Source organism: Mastomys coucha, unplaced genomic scaffold, assembly GCF_008632895.1.
Source record: "Mastomys coucha isolate ucsf_1 unplaced genomic scaffold, UCSF_Mcou_1 pScaffold21, whole genome shotgun sequence".
Taxonomy (NCBI): Eukaryota; Metazoa; Chordata; class Mammalia; order Rodentia; family Muridae; genus Mastomys; species Mastomys coucha.
The window spans coordinates 88601759-88620496 of record NW_022196904.1 but is presented as its reverse complement, the minus strand read 5'-3'; the positions used below and the strand labels follow the sequence as shown (position 1 = coordinate 88620496).

Genomic DNA, 18738 nt, shown 5'->3' with positions numbered 1-18738 from the left:
CCCTCTCCGCTGTTTTACTACTGTGTGACATTCTCTGAGTCCCTTCCGTCCACATCCTGAGCTCACAGGTGTCTGGTGTGTCTGGCAAGCAATCATACTACACACACCAGATTGATTTGTTAATCATCCCCTGCCCCTTTGTAGAGATAACTTTTTATTCTCGCTCCAGTAAGGATCATCTCGCCTATGATCTACATCAGGGGGGCGTTTCAAAGAATTCCTTTTTTCTTGTTCATAACAAAGCTGTTGCTGTTGCCTTCTGAGTTCCTCTCTCTTGAGCAATCAGTTCAGCTTCCCTACGCTGTTCCTTCTGAATTCCACTGCTTGTTTCAGTCTTTCAAAATGAACTAAATGTTCTCTCAATCTTTGTTCCTTCATCTTTTCAAAAGGCAAGATCTCTTTCGTTCTGTAGTTTTTGTCTCTCTTTTTATCTAGGCTAGCCCTCTCCTTTTCTTTGCTTCTTCCATGACCTTTCTCATATCTGCCCCTTCTTGATGGCCTACAATGATCTCCCTTGGTTTGGTTTAGTATCACTATATGTCCTGGACTCTTTGAATTTATCCGCTTCTTCTCCTCACTCTTTTTCACGGACTCTGAAGTCTGCCCACTTGGACCATCGTCGTTCTTCTCATCTTTCTCTAATTTTTTTAGTATCTTTGCTTTCTTTTTTTTCCGATTTTTCAGATGACCTTTTCTCTTCTTTTTAAATAGATGCTTGTGTCTTGGCACTCCTATCACTTGTATTCTTTTTATCACCAGTACTTCTTGAACTACTCATCATTTTCTTTCTTCATTTCTTTCTTAGAAGGATCACCTTTGACTTTCTCCACAGAAATCAGTTGTCCATGTAGCTCTGTGCAATGGAGATGTGCAACACATCTAGACACTTCTGTGCTTGAAGCCTTTCACTATTTCTTGATATTTGGTGTTAGATGTTCTTAGTGTCTCTGACTAGAGCTTGTCCTGTCCCTGCTGCCCTGCAGCTCCCCTGGGACTCGTGGGGCCTGTGCCTCCCGGCTGGCTGTTCAGGTCTTAGAAACTCACCAGAGAGAAAATGGCGGCTCTCACCCGAGTCTCTGGCTTAAGGTGCTCCCTGGAGGTAGGCCCTCCACTTGCAGCGAAGGGGCAGAGAAGGACGCTGATCCACCTCTGTCACTCGGAAGCTGAGAGGATCCTGTCCCTTCCACCCTGCAACTCCCCTGACACTCCTGGGGCCCGTGCCTCCCGGCTGGCTGCTCCAGTCTTAGAAAACTATTTTTGTTCTTTTGTTACAAGCTTTCAAACTACATTTTAAATACCTATATTTATTCCATGTATTAATAATGTTTCTTTCAACCATAGTCAGAAAATTTTTTTGAAGTGGTAATAGCTAATACAGAGACTTAACTGGTCAAAATGCTGAGAAGAAAAGAGTGTTGAGTATAATTAGCTAAAAATAGGGATTCTACATGACCACCACTCCCTCAGAGGTCAGGAAACATTGTAGAATAGCTGGCTGAAAAATAAATAAGAGCCAGAAATGGGGAGAATTGTTACAACCTGCCATTTTCTGGTCATGAAATGTCCATTTGACTCATGAATTTACAGTAGCTATAGTTACTTGCACAAGACCAGTCAACATTTCAGTATGAATGGGGAAATTGCTGATAAGGCTGCCCTACTAGCTAAGGAAGTATTAGCAATTAATGACTGCTAGAGAAGATATAACCCTACATACATACTCATGCAAGTAACTCTAATTAAATTCAGTAGGTCATAAAAATATGAAAGTAGGAGTAGATTTCATTTGGAAGGAGAATATTTTTCAAATAGTCAAAACATTTGAACATGTAAGACCCGAAGAGCCTTACATCCAGGATATCCCACTCACAGAAACACAGAGATCGATGCAACAAGCAAGAGGTCTATCGATCCAACGCGCTGGGGCTGTCTTGCAATTGGGGCAGAGGCGACCCTGAACACTCCAAGCACACAGTTTTTATACAGTTTTTGAGGGTAGACTTTGGTAACAGCATGAATTGGTTTATACCCATTTGAGGCCTGAGCTGACCTTTCTCAGCATCGGTGGTCCCAGGCAAGGTGAGGTCTTAATCACCAGAAGGGGGAACTGAAACATTTTTGGTGGTTATCTGCACCTGCCCTGTGATTAGGGCTTCCTGTAAAGTTTGTATGGCTGGGATATTCTGGGAAGAAAGTGTATATTCCTGGCAAGGTCTTTCGGCGGCCATCTTATGTTTTCTAAGGTCACACAACACACATATAAGAATAAAATATGGTGATGCCTAATGGGAACATGAGAAGATAGTCAATGCTACCACTAAATACAGGAGTGCAAAATCAAGCCACAAAGAAGCTAGGCACTGTTGTTTGTATACAGATCCCTACCCGGATGTCTCTTTGCAGAACCTGTTTGCTTCAAGACAGGATGTGATGTTCTGTGAGAAAAAACATCCTGCCCTTTGTGGTTCCACCCGTTTGCAGGTGGCGATGAGTCAGCCCCAGTTGGAGGTTACCAGCACGGTCTCATGACTGGGCTTATTTCCTACTTGTATTTTTTCCATCCCCCTCCATCCCCCCCCCCAAGTGCTGCTCAGTATAAATTGAGCAGAGTTGAATAAAGCATTGGCATTCTTCCTTGATGAATGACCAGAGTCTGTGTCTTTGTTAAATCCCCCAGGCCTATGCCCAATGCTTGGTACCATGATGGCAAGGGTGCCATCAACATGGGCACCATCAGTGGCTCAAACCTGTAACTCCAGCACTCTGGAGGCAGAAGCAGGAGAACCCCCAAAACCAAAGCCAAACCAAATGAAGCCAACACAAAGCTACTATGAGCGGTCACTCTTTAGTCACTGGAATGGCTACAATTCTGAGATGATACCAAGTACTGGATATACAGCATGATTGGAGTAACACATTGTTTCTGGGAGTGGGACACATTGGGAAACTTTTGCAACATTGGTTTTAGATTAAACATACATTTACTACATGGCCCAGAACTTGCACTTTAACTTATTTCCCAATAGAAATGAAGGCATATATCTACACATGAGGAAAACGGCCATTCAAAACTTTGTTTCTAAAGCCAATTATACCAATTAATCATAAACTTCAGAGTGAACAACTTCTCAGGCAACCCAGTGCACTTTGGAGTCACTCTCTTCTCAAGAATGAACCTTTCAGATGAATTTATTCTCTCATACCCTCAAAGCTGCAATTAGTGGAGTCTGACCATTTTTTAAGATGAGTTGAATTCACCTTTCCTGTTGTTCTGACAGGTCTCAAGGCAGTCTCCCCAGGCCTGGAACTTCCCACATAGCTCAGGATAGCCTTGAACTTACATTCTTCCCCTCCACCTCTGCCTGAGGGCTGAGATCTTTTTTAATACTATTAAATTCTTTAGAAAACATGCCTCCATTAACCCATTAAGAGAGAAATTTCTGACCAAACTGCAAGCTCAAATCTTTCTGCCGAGTTCCCAATTTCACTGTAAATCTGACTAAAACAGGCTGTAATAACCATACCACAGCCTGAATTCTGGACTGCCTTGAAATTTCCTAGTCTAGATTAATGGAACTCTAAACTCAACCTCACAAAAAGTCTCAGACCATGAACAAAATCAAGAGAAAGTCTGCCAGAATAGGACATGAATAGTATCTAGAGTCTAGACCAATTGCCAATAGAGACATCCCACTTCAACACAGACTTTACCACCATCTAAACTTCCATCTGATTCTCCCATTGAGATCTGTTGCTGCATTTGAGCCTCTCCACTGCATGCTTCTCCATGTTTTCCAATTCTACCACTCTACTTTTCTGACACTGCCCTCACAAACATATCCAAGAGTTTACTAAAATCTTATATCCCTCTCAGAGCAATTGTTCTGTGATCCAAAGTCTACTCTTTACTAGTTGTCTTAGTCAGGGTTTCTATTCCTGCATAAACATCATGACCAAGAAGCAAGCTGGGGAGGAAAGGGTTTAGTCAGCTTACTTCCACATTGATGTTGATCACCAGAGGAAGTCAGGACTGGAACTCAAGCAGGTCGGGAAGCAGGAGCTGATGCAGAGGCCATGGTGAGATGTTTCTTACTGGCTTGCTTCTCCTGGCTTGCTCAGCCTGCTCTCTTATAGAACCCAAGACTTCCAGCCCAGGGATGGAACCACCCACAAGGGGCCCTACCCCCTTGTCACTAATTGAGAAAATGCCTCACAGATAGATCTCATGGAGGCACTTTCTCAACTGAAACTCCCTTCTCTGTGATAACTCCAGCCTGTGTCAAGTTGGCACACAAAACCAGCCACTACACTATTAAATGCCCTCAATTTTCTTAAATATCAGTTTCAGCTAATATTTGTTTGTATCTGTTTATGAACTCTATTCAATTTTACTGATCTGTATTTCCTCAGGTTTCTCAGTGCTAGGATTAAACTTTGTTAGGCAGAAGGATCGCTGAGACTTGCTGGCTAGCCAGTGTAGCGTACTCAGTGAGATCCAGGCCGGTGAGAGGTCCTGACTCAAACCTAAGGTGGTTTATGACTAGGAAGGACATTGAGGTTGATCTTTGACCTCCTCTCTGTCTTTCTTTCTCTGTCTATCTGTCTGTCTGTCTCTCTCTCTCTCTCTCTCTCTCTCTCTCTCTCTCTCACACACACACACACACACACACACACACACACACACATCTGTACCCACATGACATGAACATGCACATACACAAGCATACCACACAAAGAATATAAAGATGAGTCACTGACTGGGAGAACCCACTTGTTAATCACATGTCTAGAAAAGGGTTGTACTTAGCACACATAGTGAACTCTTAAATTTTAACATAAAAACAGGAAATCCAAAAGTTCAGAAGAGGCCTCACCAAACAGGATAAGTGGATGAAAAGTGAGCCTGTGAACAAAAGCAGTCTTTTAATAGTGTTTAAGACTTGAGAAATCATGTTTTGTTTGTGGGAGACAGACAGGATCTCACCAAGTAGCTCTGGCTGGTCTTGAGTTCACAGAGATCTGCCTGCCTCTGCTTTATGAAGCACTGGGATTAAAGTCCACCATCTCAGGCCAAAATCTCCATTTATTTCTCACTCATACAAATGGAATCTACATAATCTATCACTTTAGTGATAAGAGTTGTCTAGAAACTAAATTCAATACTACATATTACCAAGAGAGTAACTCAGTGAGAGTCTGCAATGTCTGTGCTGTGAGACCCAGAGCAACCAACCACCCCCAGCTACAGAATTCTTAAAGTTACAATCACAATGAGATGTCATTGTATAATTGTTAGATCTGCTGAGGTTAAAGAACACCAATAAGAGGGAAGGAAGGTGAGAATTTAGCAGGCACACCCATTACTGGTGGGAATGCATACTCAGATAACCCCTCTCAAATGCAGTTGGCTGGTTTCTCATTAAGCCAAGCACTAACAATATAAGCAGCACCATCACCCCCCCCCCATGACTAGGGCAGATGGGTATCACTTGGACTCTGATACTCCATGGTGAGATGAAACATCACCTTCATAGACCTACATAGACCTCTACTCCAAAGTGCTTCTCCAAAGCACGTGTACATAGATGAGAAAATTACAAACCAAAGAACATTAGCAAAACAGCCACTACACTTAAATCAGCAAACTTTATGATTATGTCAATGTGAAGCCCACATCAAAATTAACTTATCATATGCAATCCCCTCAGAAACATACCCCTTGCCACCCCCTGCCGGCATTCGGTACCACTGGATGGATTCTTTTTACCTGTACTTGTCAGAATCTGCACCAGTGTTGGTCTGGCTTTCTGTCTCAACAGTCTACCACTTCCTTCCCCTTGTTGGCTTATAACTTGAAGGGAGGTTTTTTTCCCCAGAAATTTTAGGAAAGTCACCTCTTTTCTTAGGAAAATATATCTGCAGTTTGTTCTTAGTTAACATGTCCCAGAGATGACACTACATCAACACCTAGAGAATATTATCAACTTAGACATTCAACAATATTTAATGAGTTTCTACTCTGTGCTAAGCACCCCTGGTTAGTGTTCTGGGAGTAAAACTAACTTGATTTAAAGGTTAATTTACCTACGACAGCCTGAGTCTTGACATAAATGATTTTAGTGATGGCTGCCTTGACATCTTTGTTCCTCAGGGTGTAGATGAGAGGGTTGAGAACAGGTGTGAGAATAGCAAACACCACATTTCCCACAATGTGGAAGTCCAGGGCCAGGTCAGCCCTGTAGGCCACATAGGCTACAGCAATGGATGAGTAGTAGGTGCCCACCACCAGGAGGTGGGAGCTACAGGTGGAGAAGGCTTTGGAGCGCCCTTCCTTGGAGTTGATCCGAAGCACTGAGGCCAGGATGCGGGCATAGGAGAGGAGCACAAGGAGGAGGGGCAGGAAGGACACCACCATGGCGATGCAGAAGCCCATGAGCGTCTGGGGGCTGGTGTCTGAGCAGGAGGCCTGGACCACGGCCAGGTGGTCACAGAAACAGTGGTAGATGTAGGCAATGTTGTCAAATGCCATCTGGGAAGTCTGTACCACTGCTGGGACAGGCAGGAGGAGGGCAGTGATCCAGGCGCTGGCTGCCAGGGCAGTGTTTGTCTGTGGGGTCATGTGGACAGGGTAGTGCAGAGGTCGGCAGATAGCCACATAGCGGTCATAGGCCATGACCACCAGGATGAAGGCTTCTGAGCAGTTGAAGCCATGGAATAGATACATCTGCAAGAAACATGCTGGGAAGCTGAGGAAGTGGTCTCCTAGCAGGAATAGGGACAACAACTTGGGGACAGTGGTTGTAGTTGAGAAGATGTCTAGAGCTGAGAGGTTGATGAGGAAGAAGTACATGGGCTTGTGGAGGCTGGGCTCGGCCACCACGGCCACCAGGATCAGGGTGTTTCCCACCAGGATGAGCAGGTAGAGGAGAAGAAAGATGAAGAAGACAGGAAGGAAGAGGGATTTTTGCAGAGAGGGGATGCCTGTAAGGTAGAAGCTGGTCTGAGAGTTCTCTGACCCATTATTACAAGCTATGTTTTCCATGGAGTGTTAAAGCTGGACGCTCAGGATGGGGGGAGAAGACTTCTTGAAATCACACCCACCTGTAAACAGAAGGACCAGAAATTTTGGTGTGAGAATTACATAGCAACCAGATCATTGTTTAATTAATTTAAACTATTTACTACCATTTCTGGAAGCTCAGTGGGCAGAGGCCTAGCCCAGCACACTCAAGGCTAGTTCTACTCTCCAGCATGACCTAGTCCTGGCCAGCCACCCAGAGCTGGAGCAAGAGAATCAGGAGTTAGAAATCTTCCCCAAATTCTTTCTCTGACATCAAAATATACTCTGCTTTTAAAATTAAGGACAGACAAACTATCTGCACCATTAAGTCTGTGTGATGTTTTCGTGGGCGTGTTCTACTATACTGAAATCTTAATGGTAAAGAAAGACATTACACAACCTATCACATGACCATCTCATTCTATTATGAAGCTTTGGATAGTTATTTTCTTTATGTATTATATGATCTTGGGGAGGATGTGTTAAATCCCCCAAGCCAGCACTCTTTTCTTTCTCTTTTGAAAATACTTCAAGATGTTTAAGAGATTGACACCTTTGTCACCATCCACTTGGGGAAACCAAATGTCTCTGAGGTTTGCAGAACACACTGTCTCCTATCATAATCACTAAGCTGGAACTGACTTCTTTCTTTCTTGTTTGTCTGCTTCTAAGTTGAAACATCTACATTCTGCCTCTGGAATGTCTGTATCCTGGCTCTAAGTCAGGGGGTAGGGGTTGCTCTGCCATTGTGGCAGGGCAAGGGTGATTCTGAGAATGTTCAAAACAGGGAAGAATCCTTCTAAATGGTACTCCTGATGACTGTCCTCATTGCCCACAATTCCTCAGGAAGAAAACAAAAACCTAAGGAGGTTTGCTGACTGACCCTGTCTGAAGGCTATCTCAGATCAGCAGGTTGTCTGATTGAATTGCCCATCACCTAGAAGGACTCTGTGGGCCCTACTCAGGGGTGCCATGGTAACATGGGATGGTTTGTGGGCACTGGGATTTAAAATGGTTCCAATTAAAAAGGACCTTCTCAAAGGAATCAGAAGCCAATTATCCACAAATTTGGAGGTATTGGGATGAAGAAAAGTCATGACTTATTCTCAACTTTGAGCTCCTCCTTTGGACTAGCTAACCATTATCCCACCCAGTGATTTGTGAGTATAGTCTCCCTACCTGCTTTAGAGCCAGCCTAATTTCCCATCCATCTAAGGAATCTCTCACCCTTACACCACTAATGCAATAACTGGAAAGCTTTTTAAAAAAAAATTTAACTCCACCACATAAGGCAGTGACTGTGCACACAGAACGGAGATTTCCCAGATGCCACAGCCAGCTAGCTGCTCCTGCAGGATGTCTCTGCCATGCTTTGGATTCCTGGGAAAAGGCTCATTCATCCACATGTCCTTTCCAGCAAACCAAGAGGGTCAAATTCCAAGGGCAAAATATTATGGCAAAGGCTCTCTCCCTCCCCGTCCTTAATTGATATTACCAGATAAGACTAATTTTTTCCCTGGTATCCGAATGGTAGACAGTTAATTTGTATCTGTTTCTTATGCTCATTTTCAGGCTGGGGTTGTTTTATGCTGAAGTATACGCTAGGTCTGAATAGTGCTGTTCTGGGCTTAGACCAGCAGGCCCTGCCCTAGAAGGTCCTCCAGGCAGTGGCTGCTTGGTTACCTGTTCCAGTGTTGGTGGGGAAAGGAAGAACCATGCACAGATCACTGGGATGCCCAACCTAAATGTCTCATCATCTCCTCTTATTACTCAGCACTGCCAGGGAGAAACCGTCCCTCTTCGAAACACAGAATCTGAGTGTAAGAGAAGGGTAGAAGGGTAGACCATATCCAAGGCCACAGGTGGTGATGAGCCAGAGCGGAGGGTCTTTTTGAATCCAGCCTTCAAGGGCTAAGCCGTACCGGTCAATCAAGAGAGCTCAGCCACTCTCAAGAGGAGTCTTAGAGCCTTGAGCCTGTTTTGCTCATTTGTACAGTGATGGAGTGAGAGAAGATCTCCAAAGGGTTTCAAGTTGAGTGAACCAGCTTTTGTGTGTCCCCTCTGTGTTTAGCAATGGAAGGGCTGAAGAGACAGATGTGACACTGTATGTGTTCTAAGTGATAGAGTGCCACTTCCCTTCACAAAGCACTGGCTCTTTAAGAGTCAAGTGTGTGGACTTGGGAGGTCGAGGACTGACTGAATGTGAATCCCTGTTGTAACTTCCATGCATGTGGCCTTCATGTCACTTCACATTCTGAACCTCGTTTTCCTCATCTGCAACCTTGAAGGCTTTTATTTTACTTTTATGGAAAGACTGTTTACACAGTCAATGCTTACTGAGGCTAAACCACATAAAAGCTCAGAATTTGCTGCAGTTTTGTTTCCTATGACTCCTCCTGTGGGAAGGTCTGGGCTCAGAGAGTCTGAATCTTACCAGCAGGCATATCTCCTTGCCTGCTGCTGGCCTCATATCATGCCCAGGATGCCATAGCTCGCATTCATCCATTGGTCCTGGATGCTGAAAGCTTCCGTCTCTTTATTCTCAATCTTTCTGGCCCAAGTCTATAGTCCCTATACCCTGGTCCCTGTCTCTCTACTTTACCACTCTGCATATCTTTAACTTCACCATCCCTAACAATGCTTACCTGTTGGATCCGGCCCACAGTGATGTCTACTGTGGTTCTCCACACCAGGGCTCAGCAGAAGTAGCAGGCTGGGATGAGCTTGAGCTCATTAAAACCTCAGCCCCCTCCTTCCAGACAGGTCTCCTGGGTACTGTTCAGTATGATGCCTCTTCCTTTTGTACGATACTCCATACTCTCAGGAAAGCATTCATCCCAGGAAGGCAAGATTGTGTCCCTAGGCTTTGTTGATAATGAGAAGATTGTCACTAACAACCCTCCAGGGTTCGGAATTTTACACTAATGATATAGATGTAGTCTTTGTTTTCATTATCCGGTTCTCACAACAACAGAGGAGGCAGGAAGTAATAATGGGACAGGTAAGGAAGTTCAAAAGGACAGAAAGACTTAGGGAATGGAATAGCTTGTTCATTTTAACAGTGATGGATAGAGGCAGAGTTGACTCTCTGACCCAAAGCTCTATTTCTTGCCTAGGGCCTTGATCATTGTAGCAGGGTTGCATACTGCTCAAGAGCAAGAGACCTGGGGCTATTCAATATGGACTCCCTCCTGCCTCGGTTTGCTGGCTCTCCCTTAACTCTCATTGTGGTCAGAGGACTAGGAATCTGCTTTGCAGACAAGCCTCTGGATCCAGAAGTAGTTCCCCTTCCTCCGTATTTCTTCTTCAGAGTAAGCTATATTAGCTGTGTTTTTCTTAGCTTATTGATTCAGTGGCATGGGGTCTCCCAATCAATTGTACATGACAATCTCAGCTTCCAGGCCAGTGAAATTATTATTCTAATCTTGGTAGATGTGTGAATTCTTAGAAATTATGGTATTTAGAGACACAGAATCTAAATCTCAGGAGAAGGGAAGAACTCTTTTGATTCTCAGAGCTAGGCAAAGAGGTCCTCCTATTTTCTACCTCAAATTCTAAACCTGTATACTCTGCACAGACTGGAAACCGCCATGCCTATTGGCTGCTTGTTAAAAGTATAGGTTTTAACCTATCAGGCAATATGGCTATGACTTTCCTGCTATGAGCAGCTAACCAGCACCCAAGCTGAGTCTTCAGTCTGCTATTGGTCTCTTCACCCAGGTTGCTTCCTTCTGAGTGATGGGGCTGACTGCATTATAAGATCTGTGACTCTTGGGTGCATGAGACATGCCTCTTCACTTCTCTTGCTATGAGTTGTGTGCCTTCGTCAATGCAAGGTCATACAGGGTATCATTATGATGGGTAAGCCATTATGCTTTGCATAGAAACTATTTCCAGAAGGCTCACGTGTTGAAGGCTTAGCTGCCAGTCGTGATTTGGGAAAGTGGTTGGCTCAGGACAACTTTCATCTCCTCCATGGACTTATTCATCAGTGGGTTCATAGTTTGATGATGTTATTAGCAAGTGATGTAAAGTAGGAAGCGGGATCTAATTTCAGAGAGTAAAGCCACTGGAGGCACATCCTGCAGGGGTTCTGCTTACTTGTCCACCATGAGGTGAACAGCTTGGCAACACTCAACACAAGCCCACAGAACCAAACCAAGCAATTGTGGTGTAAGCCTCTCTAAAGCTGTAAGCCAAATGAGCCTTTAGGTTGACTCTACCAGCCATTTTGTCATGATTAGGAGAAGTGACTAAGACTTTGGGCAATTAAGTATACAAGTGACAATAGCAGATACACTGTGAGCAAGAAGGAAAAATCCATATCCAGACTGTATTTTCTGTCTGTAAAGACAAACAGGAAACAACACGATCTCCTTCCTGAGGAAGGAGATCCAGCCCCATCCACAGCTGACAGCTTCCTTGAGTACTGGCCATTCATATCCTGTGTGCAGTGCTGGCCATTGTTGTTGGCAGTTTGAGTTTTTAGCAGAAAATGAACCAGATCAGCCTTGGTAGACCAGTGTTCAGCCTCTCTCTATACTCCTGGAGCTTTTTACTCATGACTCCTTTTAAAATACATATATTTTATAAAATCTCCCATTACTTCTCTTGACCCTCCACCACTAGCACCTAACACCTTCTCTTTCCCAACAAGTCCTCCTCTTACTTTCATGTCTTTCTTTCATTTATTTTCTTTCGTTTTTGTGACCCACTGAGTTTAATGGGGGTTGTTTGCATGAGTGTCTTAGTCAGGGTTTCTATTCCTGCACAAACATTATGACCATGAAGCAAGTTGGGGAGGAAAGGTTTATTGAGCTTACACTTCCACATGGCTGTTCATCACCAAAGGAAGTCAGGACTGGAACTCAAGCAGGTCAGGAAGCAGGAGCTGATGCAGAGTCCATGGAGGGATGTTCTTTACTGGCTTGCTTCTCCAGGCTTGCTCAGCCTGCTCTCTTATAGAACCCAAGACTTCCAGCCCAGGGATGGCACCACCCACAAAGGGTCCTACCCTCTTGATCACTAATTGAGAAGATGCTCCACAGCTGGATCTCATGGAGGCACTTCCCCAACTGAAGCTCCCTTCTCTGTGATAACTCCAGCCTGTGTCAAGTTGGCACACAAAACCAGCCAGTACAGTGAGCATAGGTGTCATTGATCTCTTGTGTAAAACAGATGTTGGCAAAGTATCAAGTCTTTAATGCTTTGGGGCCAGGGTCATTTCATTTACTTCATGCTGCCCACTCCTGCTTATGGTGACCTTTTACTGTCATGGGTACCCTTTAGAAGTCACATGGGGTGGAGCAGGCACCCACCAGTCACCTCCCTGGAAAGCTTCACCCCCAAGAAACCTTATATAAAACCTGCCTTCTGCTCAGTTCTTTGCTGCTTCTTATCTAAGCAGAGACAGCCACCCTCTGTGCCTTTCCCAATACATCTCTTGGATGAGGTTTGTTATTTCCTGTGACTTTGTAGTGGTCACAGTAAGGTCCTTTGTATCCATGAGATGCTGGCTAGAAAGTTAATCCCTGCGTTAAGTAAGATGTTTAAAAGAGAAAATAGTGAGGGGGTTTTAAGTTTCACTGGATGCACCTTTTTTTTTAACCCATAAATAACATTGTTAAATCACATCACTTGTTATCAGTGAAGACCAATGAACTGATTAGTAGTGTGACAATAATTAGCATGGTTGCAGTATCTACCTCTTTTCTAGGAATGGGAAATTTCATGTGTGTTGACAAATTTGTTCATGAAGGTAGTTCATGTGGTTTAAAGTTGCAAGGACTAGACAGTTGGTGGTTTGTGGTTCTAGTGGAATGGCGAACACATGGAACAATGATTCTTAAACCAAAGCCAATAGCAACCAGTACAGGTATTACTTCTCTAACCTCAGTCTTACTTCAGCACTGACCATGAAAGAGGCCAGTCTGGTTCATGTTTCATTTGGTACAGTGTTTTCTAGCTTCCAAAACATTAAAAAGAAACTCATGACTTTTTCTTACAGAAGTTTCACCTTGGAGAATGAGAAAGGTAAGGTTCCAGTGGAGGGACTGGACCAGAATACAGACTTCTGAAGAGATTATTTGAAATCCAACTCGTCCACAGATGAAGCCAGCCCTGATAAACCCTCTCAGAAGTTTTCCAGATGTGGGACAATATGCAGATGATGATTTGTGGACCGAGCTGTGCTTAAGTTAAAGGTGCTATTTTAATAACTATATGGAGACTTTAGTTTCAAAACACAGTAGTCACATGGGACATAAATACATTCACATTTATTTGCTGTTGTTCCTGGGGTCTCCCCTGACAAGATAGGAATGCCTGTGGGTTGGTAAAGGACTCAGAGATAAACCACTGTGGAGATATTTTCAGAGAACAGCATCTGCTTCATTGGACACGAGAAACTACTTATGTAGTGGAAGCCTATCAACTGAGTGGTTAGCACATTACCACGGAACGGATGATGAGTGTTCATACTACTGGTGGTAGAGCTCTGTGGGGAAATATTTCCCCCAGTACAAATGTTACAGCTCTGAGGAGAAAGGGCTTCTGGCAGTTTGGAGCCAAGGAATACCACAAAGTGACCACACAACATGGCTAAAATCTCATCTACATCAGCACTAAAATAAGACTAAATATGAGAAAGTTACCTAAACAGAAGTTCTGTTTTATAGATTTGTTTTGACATTAACCCCAGACAGAGCAACAGCATGATCCAATCCAGTGACTACCACCATCCTCCATGTGTGGGCGGAGATGCAGCTCTGAGCTCCGAATATTAAACAGTATTCAGTGCTTTGGCATCATTGTGCTGGCAGGTCTTCACCTCATCTTGTCTCTGGAAGAGAAGTTGCTGTGGAGATGAACTTCCCAGCCTTTCACAACAGATCATCTCCGCCTCTTACATTCATTAGATGATGTTTGCTATTTGACAGTCTCTGGTGATACAGATAACCTCCCACTACCAGCCCCATGGCATGCTGGAATTCAACACTCTGCTAAAGTTTCTTCTGTTGCTCTTCTGTCTATGGAGAGGAGGTACACTAAAGTAGATGTGGAGAGTTCAGGTTCATCCACTGGCCAGCTGCTCCGATCAAGCTACTTCAGAATTCAGTGTTCTGACTTCTGGGAATACTCAGGAGCATGGTGTGTCGTGCTCATTATTTAGAAACGTAGTATGCCAAGCAGGCTAGTTGCTAGGTCACTCCTGCATTTTCTCCTATAATTACTGCCCATTCTGAGAGGTCACCACCGTAGCTCTTGTCTAGACTGCGTTGCTCATCAGTCCTTTCTCCCTGTTCTTTCCCTTGTCCTGAATATCCTAATGAAGCCATTAGCCATTGCTAGTAGACTGGCGTGTACCCACATCTCTTTGGACTTCACTTTTCAGGGGACTAAACCTAGATGGAAAATCAGAGAGCCTTCTCATGGAATCTGCCCATTGATAGCATCCATTTTCTTTATTGGTGCCCTTCAGGACCCTCCTGCACAGGGTTGTAATGTGGTCCTAGTTCATTTCTTTAAAAGCTTCAGCATACTTCAAAGAAAGATTTGTAATTCCTTCCCTGAAGTTCACCAAGGTAATTGATTCTAGAGATTTCCCAATGAGGCCATAGCTAAGCTGGTTAAAAACTATGGAATCCATGAGAGTGGGTAACACCAGAGTCTGAGCTGCCTACTCATGCAACTTATGGCTTCTGGGTCTGCCTTAGCCTGACAGGACACGGACCCTGCTTGATCATGTGATAGTTTTGTATGAGTCCCATTTTAAAACTTGCAAGTTCAATTTAATAACAAAATCATGGGCAATAGCTGGACCTAGTAGATTTGTATTTGAAATATGCCTTCCAGCCTGTGTGTGAATTATTAGCTCCTAGCTAATGTTGGTTGGAGGAAGTTCTAGAAACTTCTTGTTTGGAGGAGGTAGGTTATGGGATGTGTGTCTTTGAAGGTTATGTCTTGTCTTGGTCCTTTAATGTTTTTCCCACTTGGCTTCCTGTCTGCTAAGAGGTGAGCAGCCTTGTTTCCTCCTATCCCCACTGCTGTTCTCTTCCACCTAAGTGCACGGAGGAGAGTGACCACAGAGTGAGCCTTTGAAATCACAGAGTAGGAGATGTCTGCCCTTGGAGCTGTTCTCTTAGGCATTTTGACCACAGTTAAAATAAAAGTGACTAATACAAATGTAGAGGTTTTGTTCTACCTAAATTCTACCATGTGGCTTTTAAACCTTTGGACTAGATTGGTGGGAGGGCCTTGAAGAATTTGGAGATGTGGATTAGAGAAACCATTGTGCGACAGAAGCTAAGCTTAATGGGTGATTTCTCTTCTTCCTCTGAGCTACATCCCAGTAACATGTCTATTCTTTGGTTGGTATTTTTTTTTGATAGGATGTCTTTTGCCATGCAGATTTTAAAAATCTTTGTGTGTACATGATCTATGTGCATTTTCGTGTTTCTCTGTATGGTTGCAGGTATGCCATGGCACATCCGTGGAGGTCAAGAGGACAATGGTCACATGTCAGGCCTCACCTTTCCACCTTGACATGGGAACTTTTGTTTGCTGTGTGTGGGCTGCTCTAGGCTAGCTGGCCTGAGGAATTCAGTTGTCTCTACTTCTCTTCTTGCTGTAGAAGCACTGAGATTACAGATGAGGGCTATCACATCTGGACTTGTGTGGGTTCTGAGATTACAAATGGATGCTACCACCAATGACCTGGACTTATGTGGATTCTGGGCATCCAAACTCAGGTCCTCATGATTGAATAGCAAGTGCTTTACACACTGGGCCATCTCTCTAGCCTCCAATTTTTAAAATATACTTGCTCAGCTGGTGTGTGGTGGCGCATGCATTTAATCACAACACTCAGGAGGCAGAGGCAGTTGGATCTCTGTGAGCTCAAGGCCACCCTGGTCTACAGAGTGAGTTCCAGGACAACCCAGGGCTATACAGTGAAGCCCTGCCTCATAAACAAACAAAAAAAAAAAACCCAGAAACAACAACAATAAAACACCACAAATATGTATATGCTTATGCAGAATTTTTTTCTTTCGTGGCTTGCAAATATTTTTTCTTTAGTAAATGTTTTTGAATTTACCCAGTAGTGAAATTTTTAGACAAGCTTAGATTTTTATAAAAAATAAAGGTTAATATTATTTCTTTGCACAGAGGAAAAGCCATGAACCAAGTTATGAAGATTAAAAAGAGGCCTGTTTGCTTGAGTGAATTTTTATTATACAACACTACATTCATTAATTTGTCCATTTTGTAGTACTTACTGAGTTTCTGCTCTGAGCACTGGACCACTCCCAGTCTTTTTCTCTGAGCTAAACATAGCTAGTTGGAATCCTAGGGGGAGAGTTAGCTGCATTGAGAGGTCAAACATTCACATCACGCCTTTGAGATAAACAATTTTGGTAATGGCCGCTTTGACATCTTTGTTCCTCAAAGTGTAGATGAGAGGGTTGAGGATTGGTGTGAGAATCGAATAGACCACGTTCCCCATGATGTGAAAGTCCAGGGGCAGGTCAGCCCTGTAGGCCACATAGGCTATGGCAATGGAAGAGTAGTAGGTGCCCACCACCAGGAGGTGGGAGCTACAGGTGGAGAAGGCTTTGGAGCGCCCTTCTTTGGAGTTGATCCGAAGCACTGAGGCCAGGATGCGGGCATAGGAGAGGAGCACAAGGAGGAGGGGCAGGAAGGACACCACCATGGCGATGCAGAAGCCCATGAGTGTCTGGGGGCTGGTGTCAGAACAAGAGGACTGGACCAGAGCTAGGTGGTCACAGAAGCAGTGGTAGATGTAGGCGATGTCATTATATACCATCTGAGAGGTCTTTACCACTGCTGGGACGGGCAGGAGGAGGGCAGTGATCCAGGCACTGGCTGCCAGGGCAGTGTTTGTCTGTGGGGTCATGTGGACAGGGTAGTGCAGAGGTCGGCAGATAGCCACATAGCGGTCATAGGCCATGACCACCAGGATGAAGGCTTCTGAACATGTAAAGCTTTGGAATAGATACATCTGCAATAAACAGGCAGGGAAGCTGAGGAAGCGGTCTCCCAGCAGGAGTAGGGACAGCATCTTCGGGACAGTGGTTGTGGTGAAGAGGATGTCTAGAGCTGAGAGGTTGATGAGGAAGAAGTACATGGGCTTGTGGAGGCTGGGCTCGGCCACCACGGCCACCAGGATCAGGGTGTTCCCCATGAGGATGAGCAGATAGAACAGAAGGAAAAGAAAGAAGACAAGGAGGTAGAAGGGCTCTGGCAAGGAGGGAATGCCCACCAGGTAGAAGACAGTAGAGCCATCTGCTGACCCATTGCAGGTTGTAGTCTCCATAGTGGAACAGAACCTGAGGTCTGGGTCATGGGTGGCTGGAACATCTGAAAACCAGAAAAACAAAGAACTCCGTTTCAATAATCCCATGGCATCTATTCTTAATTAATCTGAGAACAGTTATTTATAACTGACTCCAGAGGATTGGTGGTAGGCTGTGGGATTGGGTCCCACCATCTGAGACCCCTGCTCTGCCAAGTACCAATCAACAGTCTGCCAAACTGAAGTTAGCTGACAACCCAAGGGAAGAAGGCAGGCCCAGATCCCAGGCTTTTCCTGTAGGAAGGTCAGAGGTAAATGGCTGGTCCATGGACCACTATCACAAAGTGCTTTGGAACAACTCCCCCCGCCCCAGACCTTATCTCAGATACCACACGCCGTGTTTCAGCTTGTTGGATCTCTGGTATCAAGTTCTTCAACCTTTGCACTCACTCACGTTTCCATCACACGGCTTTTCAAGGACAGCTTTGTCCAAGGTTCTCGGTAGCATGTTGCAATTCACACACTCATCGGGTCTCCTTTGTGCTCCTCGACCTGGGACTCTTTTGACTGCATGCAAGCTGGGTATACTGAGCCTTTGCTCCTTAGTAGGATATAGTAGGCCACGGCAACTCAACGCCTCACTGTCAAACTAGGAAAACCTGGATAAATGATATAAATCATCATTTTGTTGAGCTAGGGTCTCATGTAAGCTAGCCTGGCTTTGCATTCACCGTGTAGTTGAGGCTGATCTTGAACTCCTGATCCTCCTGCCTCTGTTCACCAAGTGTTGAGATTACAGGCATGCACCATCACATTCTGAAAGTCAAACTAAGAAGCCAAGATGCGCTAAGGTGGAGGGAGGGATTGGACTCCCCAGGCTGGGGGACCTTCCGGAGTGAAAGTACAATCACTGGCTTTTTTTGTTTTTCCCTCAGAGTCGCCTATTCGACTTGGCAACCATCATGGGGCTGGCTTGAACTAGGCAGGGGGACTTGGATATGAGAGAAAGCAGCAAGCTTTTGTCCATTAAAAGAGGCTTACAAAGTGGGTTAGACAGTTAAAGCACTCTGCTTGTATAACTAGTCTTTCCCATAAGTCATCTGGATTCTGGGGCTCTGCTAAGGACCTAGGGGACTACGCCTCACTAAGATCTCCCAGGAATCACTGGTACTTAAAAGCATAGGAGATGGCTTACCTCACATGTACACTGCTCTTCTCCTAACATTTCCCAAAGATCTGAAGTTGTGCTGTGTTTATGTGGGAAAGAAGGATGTGGAGGTGGGTGGGAAGGACAGCTAAGAACCTCACTCATACCCTCCAAAATGAAGTAAATCTCTCACAGTCTGTCAGCACTGAGGTGGCA

At 44.5% G+C, this 18738-nt stretch overlaps 2 protein-coding genes and 1 pseudogene across 2 annotated transcripts; all 3 read right to left on the bottom strand.

Annotated features, from left to right (window-relative positions):
- Positions 1–282: 282 nt before the first annotated feature.
- LOC116101298 lies at positions 283–2561 on the bottom strand (annotated as a pseudogene).
- Positions 2562–6058: 3497 nt separating this feature from the next.
- Positions 6059–7042, bottom strand: LOC116100660 (olfactory receptor 2AT4-like). Its single transcript, XM_031384387.1, has one exon. It carries the CDS (start codon positions 7040–7042, stop codon positions 6059–6061), a length of 984 nt encoding a protein of 327 aa, XP_031240247.1.
- Positions 7043–16445: 9403 nt separating this feature from the next.
- On the bottom strand, positions 16446–17396 carry LOC116100659 (olfactory receptor 2AT4). Its single transcript, XM_031384386.1, has one exon. The coding sequence runs from the start codon at positions 17394–17396 to the stop codon at positions 16446–16448; it is 951 nt and encodes a 316-aa protein (XP_031240246.1).
- Between the last annotated feature and the right edge of the window lie 1342 nt (positions 17397–18738).